The sequence below is a fragment of the Piliocolobus tephrosceles genome, chromosome 18 (genome assembly GCF_002776525.5).
Source record: "Piliocolobus tephrosceles isolate RC106 chromosome 18, ASM277652v3, whole genome shotgun sequence".
NCBI lineage: Eukaryota > Metazoa > Chordata > Mammalia > Primates > Cercopithecidae > Piliocolobus > Piliocolobus tephrosceles.
Window position 1 is genome coordinate 47349229 of NC_045451.1, and position 21784 is coordinate 47371012.

The 21784-nt window shown below is 40.5% G+C and overlaps 1 protein-coding gene across 8 annotated transcripts in view; it reads right to left on the reverse strand.

Moving 5' to 3' along the window:
• Nucleotides 1–270: 270 nt before the first annotated feature.
• The window catches only part of DTNA (dystrobrevin alpha), a 386077-nt gene continuing 364563 nt past the window's right edge, over nucleotides 271–21784 (reverse strand). For 4 of the 8 annotated variants that reach the window (XM_023207709.3, XM_023207714.2, XM_023207713.2 and 1 more), the window contains 6 exons: nucleotides 17528–17687; nucleotides 14284–14373; nucleotides 12384–12552; nucleotides 9944–10076; nucleotides 7319–7367; nucleotides 721–4350 (listed from right to left, as the gene is read on the reverse strand). In XM_023207709.3, coding sequence (XP_023063477.1) covers nucleotides 7350–7367; nucleotides 9944–10076; nucleotides 12384–12552; nucleotides 14284–14373; nucleotides 17528–17687 — 570 coding nt within the window. In that variant the 3' untranslated portion in view covers nucleotides 721–4350; nucleotides 7319–7349. Of the gene's footprint in view, nucleotides 4351–7318; nucleotides 7368–9943; nucleotides 10077–12383; nucleotides 12553–14283; nucleotides 14374–17527; nucleotides 17688–21784 lie in introns of all 8 variants that reach the window. The other 4 variants (XM_023207708.2, XM_023207706.3, XM_023207704.1 and 1 more) reach the window with 4 other exon arrangements.

A 21784-nucleotide genomic window follows, 5' to 3' on the forward strand; every position in this document is an offset into this window, starting at 1 on the left:
GTACCTATTTAATATATACAATTGGATGAGTTTGGACATACATATACCTGGGAAACCATCACCACAATCAAGGTAATAGACATAGCCATCACCTCCAAAAGTTTTTTTTGTGTCCCTTTGTGGTTTGTTTCTGAGATAAGAACACTTAACATGTGGACTCTTGACACTCTCCTTGGATCTCTTAATTTGATTGCTGTTGCTGTCACCACATTGACCTCCTAGGCCTGCTGATCCTCCTTTATCACTAGCTCTAGAAAAAAACAAACCAAACACCACAAATTCATTTATTCAGTAATTCAACAAAAAAACCATTAAGCACATAATATTTGCAGAATACATGGCTAGATGCAGAGGATTCAAAGAATTGAGCGAAGTCACATAAAGTGTTAAGAACAGTGTGTGATACAAACATGAAATATGTTAGCTGTCAGAATTTCAAACTCACTTTCATATCAGTTATAATAAGGATTTCCATAAACAGCAGAATAGTATTTCTATCAGATACTCGCAGATGCTAATACAACAGTAGAATGGTTTAAAACCATGTGTCCCTCAAGGCAAGAGAAGGTGAGCTATTTTGCCTCAGTGGCTCAATATTCCATCAATGGGTCCTGCTTTAAACTGCAAGTACTTACCTGCCTTCCTTCTTTCAACAGACTGACTCCAGGTTGCTTTAGGAAAGATTCATTGAAACAAAGGAATAAAACACCCAAGATATAGTGTTTTTAAAAACATTTTTAATGAAGAAATAATTCCACTCCAAAATATAGACACACAATTAAATAGTTTAATCACTTCAAAATATAACATGTCCCCAGGAGGTTCCAACACACACACACATACACACAAAACAATACTTAACAGCAATACAAAAATCCATACAATAGTAGTTTTTTTTTTACAATACCAACGAATATTGTGAAATCTTTAGTGTCTCTGAATTATTTCAAATGGTGTCAAATTGCAGTAGTCATAATTAAAAATGTCTTACAGTTAATTCGCCTCAAGATGTAACACTTCTGATTTTTTTTTTCTCTTTTTGGTTCAAAAGTAAAAATGCCCTTTCTTCTAAGGACAGTGGAGTTCTCACTTGTGGCTCCTGGTGTGGAATCGAACCAAGGTGAATGCAGCAACCAAAGGTTGCTGGATTTACAAGATCTATCTATAGTTAACAGCCAAGAACTAATAAGGGTGGACAAAGATGATCAAAATAAAAGCAGACATCATTGCTAAATTATGATGCAACAGTTTGGCTCATGCATATAAGAAAATACATAGTATATTACAACAAAGGCCACACACTCTTAATGCAATTCAGTTCACATTACTACTTACAAATGAACCTTCCCTGCCTTATAGTAGATCATTCGAGAATCCATTTTTCACAATCTCCAGCACAACTCCCTCTGACCAACCAAACTTACCCCGACTTCCGTCCTGACCAACCACAACTGTTTCCTGAATCCCATGCAGTAGATTTCACCTTCCTCCCCTCCTCCATTAACATGGCGCTGTGGGGGAGGGTTGGCTGTGTTAGACCAGTGCTTATTAATAGGCTACCAGCTCTGATGGAGATGGATGTGCAATTCATTGTGGAACAAGAAAGAAACAACCCCCACAAGATGTAGTTGTATCTGATGGACACGACAAGTGAAACCTGCTGGGTTTGCACTTAGAACAGGCCCCAAAAGTAAATCTGGAGAGCCAAGGAAAGAAACCCACCAAAAAACACAAAACCCCAAAATAACACACGCCATTTTGTCTCGGTTACAGGACAGGGGTGCTTGAGTCTGGTCTCAGTGCTGACGTGGAGCTAAGAGAAAGAAAAGGTGGCTGGTTAGTCAGAAATTGGTCATTGGCGGCAGTTTCCAGAGTCCTTGCAATGGCTTTATATGATGGTATCAACAACCATGTGATGGAGTTGGTTGGCAATGAAATAGCTATGACAACGGGGAAGGTTATCAGCAGAACAGTTCAAATCTTAGACGAACATTTTGATGTAGAAACACAAAGAAACAACATATGCCAGCTCGGTCCAGTCAGTGGTGGAGTGCCACGTGCAGGATTTAAGTTCTGAGTTCAAGAACTACCTGGTATGATTTCGAGCTGACAGCATTATAGGTAGCTGGGATGTAGTGGTTTTCAGTACTGAGTATGAGGCACCAGTGGCCACCTGCTCCATCTAGAGAGGTATGGGTTCACAGAGGATGGGCAGTGGAAAAGAGATGAACATTAAGACACCCCAACAAAACCCGCAATAAAAATCAGTCTGTGCAAAGAAATCTGAGAACTGTGCAGTTGTGCCACTTTGGTGTCAGCCTGTGCTCAGGGACATTTTTCAGGCGGGTTCTCTGGAGAGATGTATGATTAAGTACGTCAAGGGACAGGATGGGCCTCTCACTAATGCCAATCGAGCGCTTGATCCCCAAGGCAAGTGATTTGGTTTCAAAGGGCAGCCAAGGAGATGATGTCTGACCAAACGCAGACATGTGAACATCGTACAGCCGCCCTCTGCAGAGGGGGCATGAAGATGTCAGGACTTGGCTGGGCATCCACCAACTACGAACGTTTTGTGTGGGTTTGGGGAAGGTTTTTGCCAGTCCCAGGAGCAAAAGTGAATCACAGAAACTTTCTTGCTTATTCTGAATAAGGCCTTTTCAGAGACTTTATTATACGAACTTCATTCTAAAGCAGTAGTTCTCAACCTTTAGCGAGCATCAGAATCACCTAGAGGGTTGATTAAAACAGATTTCTGGACCCACCTCCAGAGCTTCTGATTCAGTAGGCCTGAGGAGGGACTTTAGAATTAGTATTTCGGAGATCTTCCTAAGTCTTGCAGATGCTGCTGGTCCGGGGGACATACTTTGAGAATTATTCTAAAATGTTCTCTCCTTTCTTTTAAAGAAGAGACAGGAATTCTAGAGAAACTGCTAATTTAAGCCTAATGTGTTGAATATGTCGCAGGCTTTTTAAAACAAATGAAATCTTGAAGCAATTAGAAGATTACTTTTTCATTTTCCCCAGAATTCCCAAAGGAGGTCTTTAGGGCCCTCTAAAGAGGGTCCTTAGAAAAGACTATCCCACTCTTTTATCCTCTTGTCTTTGATAGTTCTGTTGCACTTCAGCTTTTCACTGAGTGCAAAATCCCAACTCAACTTAGAAGAGCCTGTCTCCTTTCATATGACCACAGAAGGCTACATGCAGAACACCAGGTGGCCAGCTAAGGCAATCAACATTCAGAAGTAAAAGGAGAGCGAACGTTTGCAAGCGCACTTTAAGCCTGTACATTTAAAGCTGAAGGCCTCCAAACAACTTGATAGGGGAACTTGTGAACGAGCAGTGCTGTTAAAGACATGCTTCCTAAAGCCAAAACGAGAGGAACAAGACCATGGAAGAGCAGAGATAACTTTAGTCCGTTTGGGGATCTTATGGCACCTGTGGTTTATAAACAGCTTTAGTAACGAGTATTTCAAAACATAGTTCACAGTTTTTAAGAAGATCTGTGCTGATTTTTAAAAACTAGATTCTATATAATTTGAATGTTGCCTTTTTTGAATATGGTATCTATTTGGAAAAAAATATTTACACTAAATTCTATGGCTGATTTGTTAGAGTATCTTGAAAGAAAACAACCCCAAGTTGGAAAGAGGCCCCAAAGAATAGATGATTCCTGGTGTGTTTGGTTCAAGTCACTGCTCACAGAGACTTGGAGTCAACTACAGACCGTGCAGGCCAAGGACCCTTCTTGGCTTCCAGGCTCTGAGTTTGTACACTCAGGAACCCAATTCTTCAGGGTTAGGGAATGATTGCAAGTGGTTGTTTTTTTCCAATTGCTGTGAAAAAAATGTACAGTGTATAATAAATTGTTTTGCTAAAATCCAAACAATTCAGAAATCAAACGTCTAGCTATGAACAGTATTAATATTGTCATTGTAAACTGAACAGGTTCAATATCATGTGCAAAGGTTTAAAATGCTTGTTAATACTGCCATCGTGTACAACAGCAGCATGGGTTTTCAGCCTGTGTTTGTTTGCTTTTTAACCAGAGATGAACCATGTTACAGAGGATGTAGCTGATAAGTTAACTTTGAACAAAAGTCTTTTTTTTTTTTTCCTTCCCGAAACACACACCTATGCGCTAAAAATCTTAGAACAAAAAGTTAGCTGCACTATAGTCATCAGAACACATCTTTAGGGGTGGGGGGTTTGTCGGGAGCTGCTGGGTGTGGTGGCTCCTCTCTTCGGTGAGGCTGCTGCCAGGCTGCTGTCTTCCTCCTCTGTGTGGCCACAGGGCTCTCCATCATCACCAGTTTTCATGTTACTTTCATCATCTGTCTGACTATAGCTTGCCTGGGAATAAGGAATGTGTAATTTTTTTTAAAGATGCAAATTGTTTCTAAATTAGGGTTATGAAGCTTAGGATCCCCCCTTTCCCCAATACAGATGAAAGCACACATGCGCGCACACACACACACACGCACACACACACTCCTTTCCTATGACAATCAGGAATTAATGTCCTAGGACACTGTGTGCTATCGCATCTTCTGGAAGAGAGGACAGGAAGTCCTCTATGTGGATCTCTTTCTTAGTGGGCACCGGAGGTGTCTGGAGGGGAAAAGCAACACAAACAGAAATATTTGTGCTGTCCTTTGGACAAAGAGATAAAACCAGTGACCCATCATTAGGATGCCACGTTGGTTTTTAAAAAATCTACTGTGGACGGTCCAATCCTCTATTTTCCATTAGGATGTGAGTGGCCAAGGAGAGTGGTGCACCATGTGGCCACAGGATGTAACAGGGACAAATTCAATACCTAAGTGGGCCAAAATTGAGTCTTGGAGGACCCTAAGCTGAGTGCCATTATGTACACTGTTTCTTCAGAAGTGGCTAGTTGAAAACCAATAAGCCAGGTTTTAAACTATTCACTCTTTTTAGTATTGTATGTTGATAAGTGCGTACTTATTTTCAAATAGGTCTAAAGCTCTTTTTGAGCAGATGTTGCACCTTCTATGTCTCTGGCATCCACCTTCTGCCCCTTCCCCATGCAAGGCTCTCTCTGCCTTCGCGGATGGCTAATGTCAGGCTGATGAACTGGCTTCAGACCCTTGGATAAGAGACACATATACTTTGGGATAATTTCTGGTCTTGCAGTATAGTCAGGAAGTCTAAACAGAAATATTTTAATAAAATAAACTGGTCTAAAATGTACCTGTACTTCTTGGTTACATTAAGAAAGAGTACAACAGGATAGAGCCAGCTGCAAAAATGAAAAGCCACTAGTTTTTATAACATTCTATCAGGTTTTAAATGAATTTGCCTATGTGGCTGATTGAATGACAGGCTGGTTCTTGTTCAGAGTTCTGTGGAATTCCGGCTAGGTAGACTACAGGATGCAGTAAATGGCAAAGACTACAACTGTCTAATTTTTCACTGCTAAATTTGTAACAAAAGATTTAAAAAATGGCCTAGGAACTTCTAGTGTACTGACATTTTTGGCTTTTAGGTACCAAATGCTACTTTTTATCTGAGTTTAAGGCAAGCACATTTTATTAGACTTTCAAAAATATTTTTCTAAGAACTAGCTACTGATGTTTAAATAATGTGCAGAACAACAATGATCAAATTGCTGAAGCTAAGAGAAAGAAAATGCTATTAAAGGAAAAGGCCTGCCCCTTGGGACTAAGTTTGTTATAACTGGAGTGAATATTTTCAGAAACAGCTCCTGGGAATTTTTTCGTTCTAGTTGTAATGAGTCAGGAGAGCATGTGGCGTGGCACTCTCAAATCCAAGAGAGGCAGAATAGAGAGTGGTCAATGAGCTCCTTCCTCACCACTCATAAAGTATATAATATGATCATAGCAATGACTCCGTGATTTTCACTTGCTTAATTTTAACCTGAGGACTGAGACAGGATGTCAGTAGCATTTGCACTAGCATGTATTCTTTCTTAATTAGTATGTCATTTAACAGATATTTGTTCCTTTTTCAAATTATTAATAGCAACCAGCATTGATAGCATTACTGTCCACTGCACTATAGACTTATGGGATTCCATGGTTGGGAAAGCTCAAATGTTTGGGCCAGTGCAGTCAGAATCCTTTGAGAGGTATATTCGCTTTGAACTATCATGGGGTATCTAATTGGCTATTAACTGGAGCCAGAGAAAAAATCTAGACTTATGGAACAGTATGGCCCACAGCGTGCCAAGTCATCACATGTAGCTGTGTCCTAGCCTTGTTTATAAAAGTAGAAGAGACAGAAAGCCAGTTCTGGGTCCCAGTGTTTCCCGTACACTTAGGTAAACACTATGGCAGCTGCCAGGTGTTGACGTGCTATAAAGCATTGAACATAGGGGCAGGCATACATGTGAATGCTCATAATAAATGATAATGTGCCTTGCACTATGCCAAGCTCTTTAAAACTATATCCCAGTGAGTAGGATATGGTTTTTAATACGGGCCTCTTTGTGGTGATACATAATACCAGCCTCTTCTGTGAGGCTATTATGCAATATGTTGTATAGAGGAAACTGAGGCTAATACAGGTTTAATAATTTGCCCAAAGTTTTGCTGCTAGGATTTGGTGAAATCCATATTTGAAATGGGTCTTTTAGAGTCTGGCGCCTAAGGTTCAGACCACTACAGTCAAGTGCTAATCTCTCTGCGTTAAAAAACTACTGAGGATTCTTCACATATTTAGGTAGGGCTTTGGAGTGGTTTCACGTGCCATGAAAATCATATTTTAATTTATATACTGCTGAATTCCACAACGGATTTGAATCAGGTATTCCAAAAACATACGGTTGCAGAATTTTTCCTCTGTTTGGGCTCTTTTGTTCTTTTTAATAATGCATGGTTTTTCTTTCACTCATTGAGACACACACATTTGATCTCTTGAGCCCTAGGTATAGTATGACTAGTAAGCTGGCCCATTTCTAGAGGTACTGACTTTTCCTTTTCAAGTGCTAGAGTGGCTACAAACTCTGATATTGTCATGGATTGGTGATGTGACAAAGTTATTGGTAAGTTTCATAGCCACAGAGGATTACTGGAACATCTCTAGGTTTAGAAGTTTTGTGCCAATTTTCCTAGCTAATAGAGTAAGAAGTCAACTCCCAAGGATGTCTGGCAAATCTCCACTAGTTTATAATAAAACACTCCATAGACTGAGATGATTCTTTGATATTAGCAGGGAAGGAGGATATTTTATCACATAGAAAGAAATGACTAAGAGAAGTGATTGTGAATTTACATTACAAGTTATCAGAATTGAGTGTACAGTGGCCATATTTTCTCCTAAATAAGACGGTACTTACTTGAGAGGAGTGTGATAAAAGGATATTGCATTCAACCTTGCAAGCTGACCTGTGGGTGACAAAGGACACAAACGAGAAAGGTGACACGTCAAGTCTGTGATGCAGTCAAGCTGGTGAATTATTTGGCAGGAAGCCATGCACAAAGACACACAGAGAGAGTCTATTGAATGAGAGTAGCATTCCAATCCATCCAACAACCATATGCTCACAGAGCATTCAAGGAAAACCACTTTGACATCCTCCAGGGCATATGTTTTGAGTGGAGATACACAGGCCTGTTATATTCTCCCAGCCTCTTCCCTGTCCTTTTCTTAGAAGTCATGAGGCATGGAAAAGAAAGGAGAGGGAGAGGGAGCTTAATATTACGAGCGATGGTAAAACCTCCAGTTGAATCTTAAGTCATTAGTAAAAATTCCCTTCATTTTACACATAGAAGGTTACATTTTTAATTCATTCAAATGAATAAAAATCTAATATTTTATATGGAATAGTGTAAGCCTGCCTCCCTTAAAGAAAAAAAGAAAAACCCTAGAATTTCAGTTACTGCTGCCACTGAAATACAGAAAGTGACATGAACTCAAAGAGGGAGGCCTAATAGACGCTTCTAATAGCATGAACCAGAACACTGGTTATTTAGTCACATTTTTCTTTCTTTCTTTCTACACAGCAGAGCCTAATGAGATATGTGTAGGAATGCCAACCCTCAGAGTTCCCAGAGATGCCCTGGCAGTTTCATTCCAGGCTGGTTTCCTTCTGTGGAGGAGCCATGGAAGGTGCCAGGAAAACTGCACTCTCCACAGGTTTGCAATCAGGCAACTTTGCTTCTGAAGCGTGGGAGCATGGCTCTACATATATAGTCACTCATGTTTTTCTTTTCCCCTCTTTCTTTGGTATGGCTAGACCAACATTTTAGTTGCTTCTGCAATGTGGTTGTTAAACTGAAAAGGCAAATGGAACATTCCAAAGAGGCAAAACTTTGTTTTTATATTGCTGGGATGGAATTGGTGGGCTTCTGTTTCTCTCTTGCTACAATTTTCTTGGAAAAATATTTCAAGGCTTTATCTATAGACATATGAGAAATAGGAGATAATTTATTCTTTTTGCTTCTCTCTCTCTCTCTTTTTTTTTTTCAATAACAAAGTAAGAGAGGGCACTGCTGCCCTAATAATATCCTGAAAGGCTGGGTATGGTGGCTTATGCGTGTAATCCCAACACTTTGGGAGGCCGGGGTGGGAGGATTGCTTGAGATCAGAAGTTCAATACCAGCTTGGACAACATGGTGGACCCTGTCTCCACAACAAATAAAAACATTAGCCAGGTGTGGTGGTGTGCACCTGTAGTCCCAGCTACAGGAGGCTGAGGTGGGAGGACCGCTTGTGCTCAGGAGTTCGAGGCTGCAGTAAGCTATGATTATGCAATTCACTCCAGCCTGGGCAACAGAATGAGACCCTGTCTCAAAAAGAAAAAACAAAAACAAAAACAAAACAAAAAAACAAAAGGATGTGCAGAAAACTTGTCTGGCCATTTGACAGAAAGTCTGACAGGATAAAATAACCAATGAGGCCCAGGAAAAAGCTGATCTCAACCAGGCAAACATCCCTGAAATACCAGAACCCCAAGCAAACGCCTGTGAATTAAAGGGAAAAGGAACACATCAGGAAGACAAACAAGGCAATAGAACGATCTCCACGGGGAAATGCATGGCCTTTAGGATGAGTCGCGGGTTACATTTATTCCCCATTGTATATGTCATGTTCAGTGAATTTTCAGGTGGCTAACATACTCCAGTACATCTGAAAATCTGTCCGTCCACACCTTGCTGAACACAGGCCTGCAGTTCCCCCAACATTTCTCCATGAGGTTTGCCATTCTCCTACTTACACTTGGCATGAGGTGGGCAATGAGGAAGGCTGAGGGCAAATAATTCAAGGGAGGTGGTGGGTTTATGCTTATTCAATTTTCTTGTGCCCTGCTCTTTGCATCCATTTAAAAATAATTATGAGAAAAAGCATCTTTCTTAATGGGCCTGAAAGAGTTTGTACTGTTAGTTACCATGGTTTTTTTCCAATATAAGAAGGCCACTTATCACTTTCTATGGTGGAATTTAAAAGAATACATGGTGAGTGACAGTTATAAGAAGTGGGTGCAGTGGCTCACACTTGTAATCCCAGCACTTTGGGAGGCTGAGGTGGGTGGATTACAAGGTCAGGAGTTCGAGACCAGCCTGGCCAATATGGTGAAACCTCGTCTCTACTAAAATATACAGAAATTAGCTGGGCATAGTGATGCGCACCTGTAGTCCCAGCAACTGGGGAGGCTGAGGCAGAAGAATTGCTTAAACCAGGGAGTCAGAGGTTGCAGTGAGCCAAGATCACACCACTGCACTCCAGCCTGGGTGACAGAGTGAAACTCTGTCTCAAAAAATAAAAATAAAAAAATAAAAAAAAAGCAGCATTTAATATTTGTACTGTCTAGAAGACATGGATTAAGGAGTAAAATCAGTGTATTTTGGAAAGGGAGGGTGGAAGGAAGGAGAAGGCCCTGATTCTGCAAGTCATGTCAAAGACCCAGCTACCAAGGGATTGAGGCAGAAGAGGTGGGGTGGGTGGGCCTGGATCCCAGTACCTGATAGGCTTCATCCTGCAGCTTCTGTTTCAGGTATTCCTCCATCTTGAGCTCATTCTCCAGCTGCCGGACAGACTCATTTTCATAGTTTTCATCCTCAGGCCGCACATAGGGATCTGCATCCTCCGTAACCCTGAGAAGAAACCACAGATGACATTTTAGAGTGAATCTTAAAAGAGAATTACAAGTGGGATTCGTGTGTGAGCTGTAGTTTATTGGCACCTTTATTTCTCCTTAGTTCTCCAAGTCACTTTCATGTCTTCTTTAGTAATACCTAAAGAAAAACTTGGAAACATTTTGGAGGTTGGAAGCAATATATGATCAAGGTATTTTCATACACAATTTTTTTATGGCAGTTGTGGTCATAGGTCATCTCTCTTTTCCTAGGGTTTACTGAAATGGGTTGGCCCTTTAAATGTTCTATAATTTTCAAAATGGCAAACATCTTTTGAGGGGATACAAAGTTTTCCCAATCTGAGGGCTCTTTTTATTCTTCTTCAGAATAGAACCCAAGATCGCTTTCTGTATGGAGAGTGAGCCCTCTAGTGAAGTAATGCTTAAGGACATTTGGTTTTAATTTAATCTCTTTTGTGTTACCCACACATGCACATACACATATGAATGCACACCACATTCATGCCTTATTTTTATAGAATTAAGTCTTAGAATATCAGCTAGTCGAAGCCAGGAGGGCTACTAACCCATAACTCTTGATCTTAGCTCTAAATCTGAAATAAAAGCATTTTAATTATCCAATTCCACTCTGAAATAAATAGTTAACAATGACTTCATTCCCTAATGTGGGACTCTGTCTCCATCTATTCATCCTAGACTATGCAAAGCTCTTCATGGGGCTGGACGTAAGTTTGCTACCTAAATAGAGGACTAAAAGATTCTCAGGGCATGTTTAGACAATAGAGAAATTATTTCCTAAAATGAAATAAGTGGTCAAGAAGGAGTTTCTAGGCTGGAACTTGAACATTGTCGTTCATGTTTATTTATAGCCGTACAACATGTTCTGGTTATTTTTGGAGGTTTGGGGCCAGCCTAAATGGGTCTGCCTAGGCCTCTGTTAACTTTCCTTCCCTAACTCCTGAGTCACATGTTGGTAGCTGGTACTGCTACTCAGCATACCAGGGCTAGCAGATTAGGGTGGCCTCAACAGTCTTGGACTTTAGAATTGGGACAAGGAAATTCTAGCTAAGTGCCATATAAATGCTTAATAATAAAAAGTCAAATAGATATGCATTTACCAGACAAAACAGATGACAACTAATTCACTATTTTGAATAACAAATCCAACAATTCTAGAATACAGAAGAAAGCACAAGAAAGCAAACTCTATTAAGCAGCAGCGTACTGCCATGTTAAGTCCCATTATAATGGTTTTGTTTTGATCCTATTCTCTCTGCTGCTTCACAGCTGACTCTCAGACCACACCTCTTGATAATTCTCCATGATTACTGATTGTTTATTCACTGCTTGGATTGGGAGCCAAACACCAGAAAGGCCTCTGGTTAGTTTCTTCTCTGAGTCTTTAATATGGCCAGTTTATTTTTATACACTAGTCTGAAGTACTTTTCGTATTAAGCAACACCACCCTTCTGTAGTATTTTTAGCGTTCAGACACTCCCTCCCCCCAGCTTTTGGGTCAGCGTTTGCCCACGTTTCCCGTAACTCCATGAACCATGGTCTCCTAATGGGCCACTTTCTTCCCTTCTTTGGTTTTCCTCCTTTCCCTCCCAAGTTGGGCTCTGCAGCTCTATCCCAGCTTTGCCTTTGTTTCTCAGCTTTGGTTTTCTCTGCTGACTACTTTGAGCTGATCCAGGGTCACAGAAAGTCTAGTGGGGACGTCACTGATACTGCTGGTTTCTGACAAGCTCCAGAACTGGGTGGAAACTTTCGCAAATAAGTCTTTAGAGGGTCAGATTTATACATATTCAACAAGTCAACCAAACTGGATTTCTTTATAATGAGATTTTATACATGTACTTATTTGAATTCCAAATACTTATATGATGTTGTTTACACCAATTCTGAACAGAGACCTCTCCAATGTCATGGTATCCTCTACGTGCAAATACAGTAAGTTCAGAAGATAGGATGATTTACCTCCTGAAGTAGTCTGAGTCCTAAAAGGGTGGCAGCAGTTTGTTAATACTATTTTGTATAGAACTAGCACTGTGCCTTGGGCAAGGCAGGCTCTTGATAGGCACTGGTTGGTTTAGGTTATTGATAACTCTCTGGAAATTGTAAGAGGGGAGATATTACAATGCCGAATTTAAATGTAGCACCATTCTGTATCTCTGGCAGAAAAGAAAACTATGTCACCCCTTTTGAAGGTTAAAAAAACCCCTAAACAATTATGCTTTTACTTTCTTATTGCCTCCTACGGATTGTTTTGTTACTGAGAAAATGCCTCCAAGCGAAAGATACTCACATGTCGCCACGCATGGTACTTGTGGTAGCTCCACTGTGAATATACCCAGGTTTTCGGGCATGGATTTGCGCTAGAAAAGCCTTCTCAGAGGTTGGTGAGGGAACAAGATCCTCAAACTGAGTCCGTGCAAATTCAGAATCCACATTACTCTCTGTTTCACTCCCAACCTCTAGCAGATACAATTGAAGAAATAAAGAATGACTTGTTAGATTTTTTATGACCTGCAAATAAAGGAGCAGGCTTAACAAATCAACCTGTGCTGTGTAAAATGTTAACCAGTTATCATATTTTAATCAAGTACATTTTTATTTTTTCAAAATAAGAATTGATATTGACATGAATGACTATAAAATCAGTTGGTATACAGCATTTTTTAAATCTCAGAAATGTTATGAGGAATTTTTGCCATCTTAGTAACTGACTTAACTTTTTAAAACTTGTGGTTTTTCCCTTCTGTAAGAGTCTTAACTAAAATTGTTACTTTTGCTTAATATTACACTAATTTAAGAAATATGAGTTAAAACCTGAACCTAACCATAAAGTATTCACCTAAAATGCCGAAAATATGAACTTAAAATATGAAGTGAACCCTATCACTTAATACTTTAAAGAATTATGAGTATAAACTAACAGTACTTAAGACTTCTACACCAAGGATAACTTTGTACTTATCATTTGCTAGGGCCGTGGCTACCTGCCATTAATCATGATGTATTAACTACTATCATTTAATTCTGTTTGGTAATCTCAACTTAAATTAGCAGCAACAATTTTCAATTGAGAGGCTTTAAGAAAGTTAAGTCCAGGATTTTTTTAATACTGAAGTTTTATTTCTCATCGCTGTCGTAATCTCAACCATAAGACCATAGTCTTGCCAGATAAATCTCTTGCTAGGTCGGCCTTAAGGAATAGATGGAGATGTATTAGTAACTGGTAGGATATTTATTTGCATATTCATACTGCTAAAGTTTTGAACACTCTTTGTAGTATTAGGAGGATAAAAAGTCTCCTTAAATTTTATGCTATTTATTTCTGGGCAGATCTATCTTCAGAGATATTGCAAAGGTAAATTTCAATTTGAAATTCAAATTCAAATGATCAGGCATTCTAAATTAATAAAACCTAAATAGATAAGGGCTGGAAGTCCCAGCACTTTGGGAGGCTGAAGCAGGATGATCATTTGGGCCCAGGAATTCAAGACCAGCAAGACCCCATCTCAAAAAATAAATAAATAAAACATTTGACCCTATAAAATAACTTTAGCATCATGTTGCTTTAGGTCACCATAGATGTGAACAGTGCCTGTCTTTGGATTCCAAAATTATAGGTCAGTTTGAATATTTTTCGTTGTTCTTTTCTGCCTTTTTCAAACTTTCTACATTGAGTATGTATTAATAGTCTTTTAATAAGCAAAATGTAAACATTACTTTAAAAATCTGAATAGGCCAGGCATAGTGGCTCACACACTTTGGGAGGAAAAGGCAGGAGGATCACTTGAGGCCAGGAGTTTGAGACCAGCCTGGGAAACATAGCAAAGACACTGTCTCTATGAAAACAAACAAACAACATTAGCCAGGTATGCTGGTGTGTGCTTGTAGTCCCAGCTACTAGGGAGGCTCAGGTGGGAGGACTGCTTGAGCCCAAGTGTTTGACATGCCAGTGAGCTATGATGGTGCCACTGCACTTCAGCCTGGCAACACAGAGAGATGCTATCTCAAAAAACAAAACAAAAATTAAAAAGAAACAAAAAAACTCAAATCTGAATGGACCAACAGAATACCACGTAGAGCTTTAAACAATCTTTTGATATTAGACAATGAGCAGATCTCTAGGAGAGTCCCCTAGCACTTACAGACCCCTCCATGATGAGCAGACAAATGAAAGGGAATCAGGAGCTCACCAGAATTCAGCTCTTTCACAAGAGAGGACATAGTGTTAGTGATGGAATCCGCAGCCACTAGCAAGTCATTCCTTAAATTTCTTCTCGAACCTTCAGGGAAGAAGAAATAATTTAAAAAACCAAAGCCTTCCTTTTATCCTAAATTTTTATGTTGTTTGTTTATCTTTCCCATTAATAACCTAAAGCAAGAAAACTTCTAAGACTTCTCCTTTTCAGAAGTGCTTTGGTTCATTTCCGGAAAAAACAACAACAGCAACAAAACACCGCTTAGGGCAGTGGGTCCTGCGGTAAGAAGACATGGCTAATGATGGAGTTTCATATATTATTTGTCCAAATGGGGACAATTTTGAAAGTGAAAGAGAGCAGTATGAATCAGACTGGCTGACCTGGCAAAACTGGGATGGTCCCAGGTAAAGCAGTGTGTGTGGTCACTTTTCTTAAGAGTAATCCTGGCTGGGCGTGGTGGCTCATGCCTGTAATCCCAGCACTTTGGGAGGCCGAGGTGGGCGGATCATGAGGTCAGGAGATCGAGACCATCCTGGCTAACACGGTGAAACTCCGACTCTACTAAAAATACAAAAAAATTAGCTGGGCGTGGTGGCAGGCGCCTGTAGTCCCAGCTACTCGGGAGGCTGAGGTAGGAGAATGGTGTGAACCCCGGGAGGCGGTACTTGCAGTAAGCCGAGATTGCGCCACTGCATTCCAGCCTGGGCAACAGAGCAAGACTCCGTCTCAAAAAAAAAAAAAAAAAAAAAAAACAACAGAAAGAAAGAATAATTCACACAGATGAAAAGTCAGGTTTGCCAGGAGAGCTGTGCCTTCCTAGCTGCTGTTACTGTTCTTGCCCTTACCTGGTGGCTGAGCACTTTTGATTCTGGCCTCTACTAGGATATGCGCTGTCTCCTATGAGGGCTCCTGGAGCTCTTCCTGCCAGTATAAGTACCACTTGGGAATGAGAAACCCACATGCACTGAATGCCCCCAGAGTGTGAGAAAGGGGTGAGGATTCTTGTTCTTCTGCCAAGATATGGGCAGATGCATTTCTGATACTACGCATTGGAACTTAGACTATGTTTCTTAATGGCAGAGAATGATTATTATTTTGTTTCAGGCACAGTAAGGCTTAAATGGATGCTTGTGATCCAGCCTGGGAGTAGGGAAAGTAAAGAGAGATAATTACCATAACATCTTTGAGAAAAAAATGGTTCAAGATTCCAAATACCTAACTTACAAATGAACTTAGGTGGCATGAACTCTTTAAAAGTTAAAGGCTGCCTACAGGCCACATTTCATTCTGTCATTTTTCAGAAAGTAATACTAACTAAATAAAATAATAAATATGTTTAAATTTAAAAAATCACAGTAGTTAAGTAAAACATTTATTATAATGGAAATCACAAATTGATTTAAAATATAGTAAATTTCTTTAAAATATGATTTAGAGAAGGGATATTTTCCTTTCTAAAAATTAAAATAAAAACGTTATTTTGTGAATTACATTTTTAAAAACTCTTGAGTTATGTTCAGTGCCTAGAAGAAAAAGTTCTAATATAGATCCTTCCTTTTCCCTCATAAGAGAGTAGAGAGTTCATCATTCTCTCTCACTGAAGTGTGTTAAGATTTTCTCACCCCTCCACATGGATGAAAGTGCCTGTTTCCTTGCACTCTTGCTATCCCTGGATATTATGATGTTTCAAAACACTTTTTTAATCTTCTAGGCAAAAAGCGATACTTATTAAAATTTATATTTCTACAATTATATCAGAGCTTGAACATCTTTTCATATATTTATTGGCAGTTTCTCTTTGTTCTTCTGTCTGTCCGTATCTTTCACCTGTTTTTGTTTTGGTGGTGTCTTTTCTTTCTGATCGCTACATGATTTTTGTATAACTGAAATTATGAAACTTGATTGACACATATGCTGGAAATGGTTTCCTCAAGACTGTTTTCTGTCTTTTAACTTTGTTTATGATCTCCTTTGCTTTAAAACCCATAGTCAAACATGTCTCTCTTTTCCTTAGATCTCTATGTGAAGACTTTGAAGAATGTTCATGATATATTGCTAATTTAAAGAAAATGCAAATTGCAGACCCCAAAATGCAATGCATGATCCTATTTGTGTGAAAAAAAAAAAAAAAAACAGTAAAGAGTATGTGCCTATAATCACATCCTTAAACATATCTATTTACACATAAGCAAAACTTTGGGAAGGATCAAACTGTTAGTAGTGGTTACTTCTGGGAATGAAAGCTGCCGGGTGAAGGTCTACAGAATGATTTTTTTTCTTATTCTCTATAAATTTAAAAAGTGACAGTAAGAAGAGGTTTTAAAAGGTGTTAAAAATATTTCTTTCTTTCTTTCTTTTTTTTTTGAGACGGAGTCTTGCTCTATCGCCCAGGCTGGAGTGCAGTGGCCCGATCTCAGCTCACTGCAAGCTCCGCCTCCCGGGTTCACGCCATTCTCCTGCCTCAGCCTCCCGAGTAGCTGGGACTACAGGCGCCCGCGACCTCGCCCAGCTAGTTTTTTGTATTTTTTAGTAGAGACGGGGTTTCACGGTGTTAGCCAGGATGGTCTCGATCTCCTGACCTCGTGATCCACCCATCTCGGCCTCCCAAAGTGCTGGGATTACAGGCTTGAGCCACCGCGCCCAGCCTAAAAATATTTCTAAATTAATAAAGTCACTCTCCCTGTCATGGGAAAGTGCTGGCTGGCATCCCCATCCCTCTTTGTACTACTCTAACTGCAGAGGCCCAACCCTGTAGCCCTACCTTACAGAGGCAATGGTTCAACTCTTTGGGGAATCTGAACAGAGAATCTGTCAAATGACTAAATGTCCTTCTTGCTTACCTCATTGCTAAAGAGCTGTGATTACTTATCTCATTCTTGACTTTAATATAAAGAAAAGACAATATGAGATAAAATCTGTAAGAATTAAAAAAAATGGATTGCATTTATGAAGTTTTCTGGGGGTCCTGGTGAAAAGATTTCCTGTCTTTTGATGAACAAAGACTTACTAAAAAATAAGACAGGGTAACAAAAGCCAAAGGAAGGTAAAATGGTGAAGTGAGAACAAATCGGTGTCGGGAGTTCCCAAAATGGCTGGCAGGCCCGGCTCTGACACCAGCCATGAAAGACTCTTCAATATGAAGTCACATGTTGTTCTGACAACTCTTGACCACTCAACAGACCTTGGTGACCTATTTGTCACATAAAAGCAGACCACAACAAAAAATAAAGCCACTTACTTTGTGCAAATGCCTCCTGTACATCTCCCCCTACCCCTGTGAGGGAGTCCTGCGGCGTGTGCGTCGGGGTGGAGCAGGCTGACGCTGACCGGACGGGCATGGGAATTGGCCTGCTGATGGTGTGGCTGGGGGAGGAGCGGGGAGAGCCAGCCCCCTGAGTCTGGAGAGACAATGCGAGTCATTAATTTGCTTTCCCAAGAAAATATCATATATCATCCCCAATGCCTCAGTTGATGGTTGAAAACAGTGATAATGAAATTTCAAAGCAGGAGGAAATCCTAGGTAATTGAGTTGGTAATCCTAAAGCTAATTTGCAGGTGCAGATAATTTAGGATTTTCTATGTAATCTGAAGTTTGGGTTAAATATTGAAATCCAAAAATATTAGTACAGCATTGCTCTACAGTATATGAGACGTGTGCCCATAAAATGAAGGTACTGTTAAATGCAGATAATTACAAGGTGTGGATACTTTCTCCTTGAAGGTAGGTCTCCCAGGAATAAGAAGACATTAAGGAGAAAGTTTAAAATACAAACTAGAGGACTATTTGCAATGGATGCTTTCTAAATTTTCAATCTGACTATACTAGCATCATCTTTAGAGGATAAGAGTTTAAATCATGTCATACAATATTGTGCATATTAAGTCTCAAATTAAGAATCAAATGAAGTGTAAATTGTTTTATCTCTATTTTACAGTAAAAGTTGATTTTGTCAAATTAGTGACTCAGGGATTCCAATGGGGAAGAAGAAGAAGAAACCTTGTTTTCTAATTTTTTGGTATTATTTCCTGCAGGAAATGTCCTTCTCTTCTTCTGCGAAAAAGCAGTATTCTATCAGGACAATAAGAATGGTAGGATTTAAAGACAAGTAAAGAAAAAAGTAGAAAACAACTAAAGGAACTTATCTTTGCACTACAGTTTTTGGCATGAAACTATTCTGAGACTGTCACACCTCGAATCTTAAGGATTTGTCTCTAAATGAGGTGCCTTGTAAATATTCTCCCTGTTTTAATAATTAGTTGACAAAAGAAGTCAATCACATGCGTAAGAAAATGCGAAGAGACCCTTGAGTGCGTACACAACAGATTAGGTGTTCACATCAATTCCATCCCAGTCTGTTTGCTATGGTTGCTAGAGTGAGAATTCTTCTCCAGCAAGGCCCAGAGTCATCATTAACCCATTCAAACTCCCAGACCAGAGCAATGCTCTGGAATATTCCATTTAGATATTTGCTTTGGGTTCAGTGGCTTGTGGTTAAAACACACCACATCAATCCTGAAAAAATGCCATGCTGTTAGCTCCGGGGCTCAGCATCACACATAATTGTTAAAGCCATAAACTGAGAAAAAACCAGAATTAAAAATGGAGCAAAACAGAACAGAGCACAGAAAATATCTCATGGGGTACCCAGTGGGCTGAGGGTCCCATTCTTTCACTCTTAACAGTACCTTGTAATGGTCTGTCCAGGCCCAAGGAAGAGAACTTTGCCCAGTTGTGATGCTTTTGCAGCCTGCTTCCCTCGGCCTGCTCAAGGAGGGGTCTGGTTTTCCCCAGCAAACTCTGGCAGCTCAGGCCCATTACCTTGAAACCTTCTGCTTCTGAGCTACCACTACATCCTTGACCTTCCCATGCCAATAATAAATAATTTCACATTTGCCTTAAGCTTTATGATGTTCAAAGGGTTTTCACATACACTCTCACTGATTTCTCTCCATGCATTCTCACTCTGAATGTGAAGTTGTGGAGCCCAGTACTCAGAGAGGTGAAAATAATTGCTTCATCAGGAGACAGACAGAGCCAGAGCAGCGGGGCTGGGGCTGAGCCCAGGGGCTCTGAGTGCCCTGGGCTGCGGGAGCCTTGATGGCCACGGCTGGCAAAAAGTCCCTCAATGGAGACAGATGCTGATGAAGTGCCCTGAGCTCTTCCTACTCTGGCAATTCCTCTTGTACATCCTTTTCGAGGCAGGGCCCTTAGCAGGGCTCCTGAGCCTGTTGTCTCTGTCCTCTTTATCAAGGGACCAATAATCACAGTCGGGAGTGGGGACTAGAGAAGGGAAGTTGGATGGAGTGGTTATTAAGAAGTAGGATTCTCTTGGCTATCAATGTGGGTTACATTCTCATCCCTGGGAACCCAGATTGTCTTCCATGGTGGGAAGTTCACAATAATAATACAACTCCACTTTTGTAAGTAATTCACAGTGTATTAAGCACTTTTACATACACTGTTTTGTTTCATTTTCCTAGTACAGTGGTGGGAGTGGTACTATCCTATATTTGAATAGCAATTTGCAGTCTGTAAAGCACTTTAGCCCCTCATACTTCATGTAATCCTCTTAACAAACCATATGAGATATTATTATTCCCACTTTATATATTAGCAAACTGAGGCTCAGAGGAGATAACTGGATTACCCAAAGTTTCTGAGCAAGAGAATGGCAGAGATTATCCCTAGTCTTTAGACTCCAAGCCCAGGCTTCGTCATGCTGATTCTAAGGACTGTGGGCACTGTGGCCAGCCATCATATGCTTCCATCTATGCTTCACTAGTGTAGAAAGGTTCAGCAGCCTGAAGAGGGAACAGGCACAGGGCACAGACCCAGCACGACCACCTTGTGGTGCTGGAGCAGTGTCCTAGGGGTTCCTGCTACTGGGCCAGGCAGTATCTTTTAGTTGCTGGATCACAGAAAAGGTGTGGGGGTGCTCAGGGTGGTGGGAGGGGCTTTGGACTGTTTATCAATTGGTACAGAAGTACAGGCCTACAATCTCTTATTTGCAATTTTGAAAGCCAAAAAAGCTCTGACAAACCCTGGTCATTCCATAATGAATTTGGTTTTAATGGATGTGATAATGATATCTGCATCATATTGCTTTTCAAAACTAGATAAATTCTGAATTCTGGAACATATCTGGATCTAGTGATTTGAGATATGGGGCTATGGACCTTATTTCACTACTTTAATGTCTGTTCCGGGGCTGTAGTGCATACCAGCCTTGATTATACCTCTTATACCAGGTTCTCCAGGGAGCTGGGGGGCTCCTCCCTCTAGGCAGCATTTGTAAGTAGACTCATATGTCTGGCTCTTCCACCTCCTTTTCTGTGAGCCTCTCCCCATCTCTTAGTGCACTGGGCTCCTCTGCTAATTCCTGTGGGTCTGAGGCATGCCCCCCCCACCTCTCTCTGCTCAGTGCCTGGTCTCAAAGGCAACTTTTGCCACTCCTTTCTGTGGGCATTCTTTTTCAAAATTCCCATTAGTGGTTCCACATTCAGAAGAAAATAATTGGCTCTTGTTGTGCGTTAAGGGAAAAACAGTTGACTGAATCTAAATTACACCAATGTGTGAATGATGAATAGCCACCATTTCCCAAGGGAATCTCTAATTGGTGCAATTTTGTGCAGTATGATTATGTGAAGAATTTAGGTGGAAGATCCTGTTCTGAAGAGAATAATCAGCTGCATCTTTCCAACAACTGGCAACTCCCATGTCACATCCAGCCTTTACCCAGACTTTTGGGGGTAGGACACTGACACCCTGGGTGATCACGGCTCCATCTCTCCATGTCAGGACACTGTCCAGTTTGATGCATAGCATCTTCCTAGTGTCTACCCACTGTGAGGAATGCCATCTCTGGCCTTGCTTCCTGTTCTGTTCTTGTAGGAATACTAGGAAAAGCCAGTGGCCTCTTGGCATTGGGGCAGATCAGTGATGATGTCACTGAGTTTCATTTTCACAGGAAGTGGCCTTGGTGGAATGGTGGCTTCCAGCCTGGTCATGAGGCATAGTTGTCTGCTAACAACTGTAGAAGAGTTAGAGTGAATAATCTCTGTGAATATCCTTTCCTGGAAATTACTCAATGATTAATGGAGCAAAGACTTAAGGGACAATGGTCCATGCAGATCAATATATAGATCTAAAATTCCCAAGGAGAGAGTTGATTTATGGAAGAAGGAAAACATTTCACACTTGGCAAATTTAAAATAGCTCACTTCCTGGAGAATAAATGAAAACTTAATTTCTATGCACCATCCTCCAAGTCTACTCAACTTGCTGTTGTATCAATTTTTTAAGTCTGACAAGATTCATACATTTTTTGATATTTTCCAGGAAGTGTTTTGGTGTCTATTCACCATCAGAAATGAAGGATGCTTCATGAAAGGGAGCAAATGTCTAATTGTTGAATCAGGACCCCCTGGTGAAAGAGCAGAGAATTATATGTGCCCCTCCCCGCTAGACCTGAAGAGTCTGCCTCTCAGTTTGGCT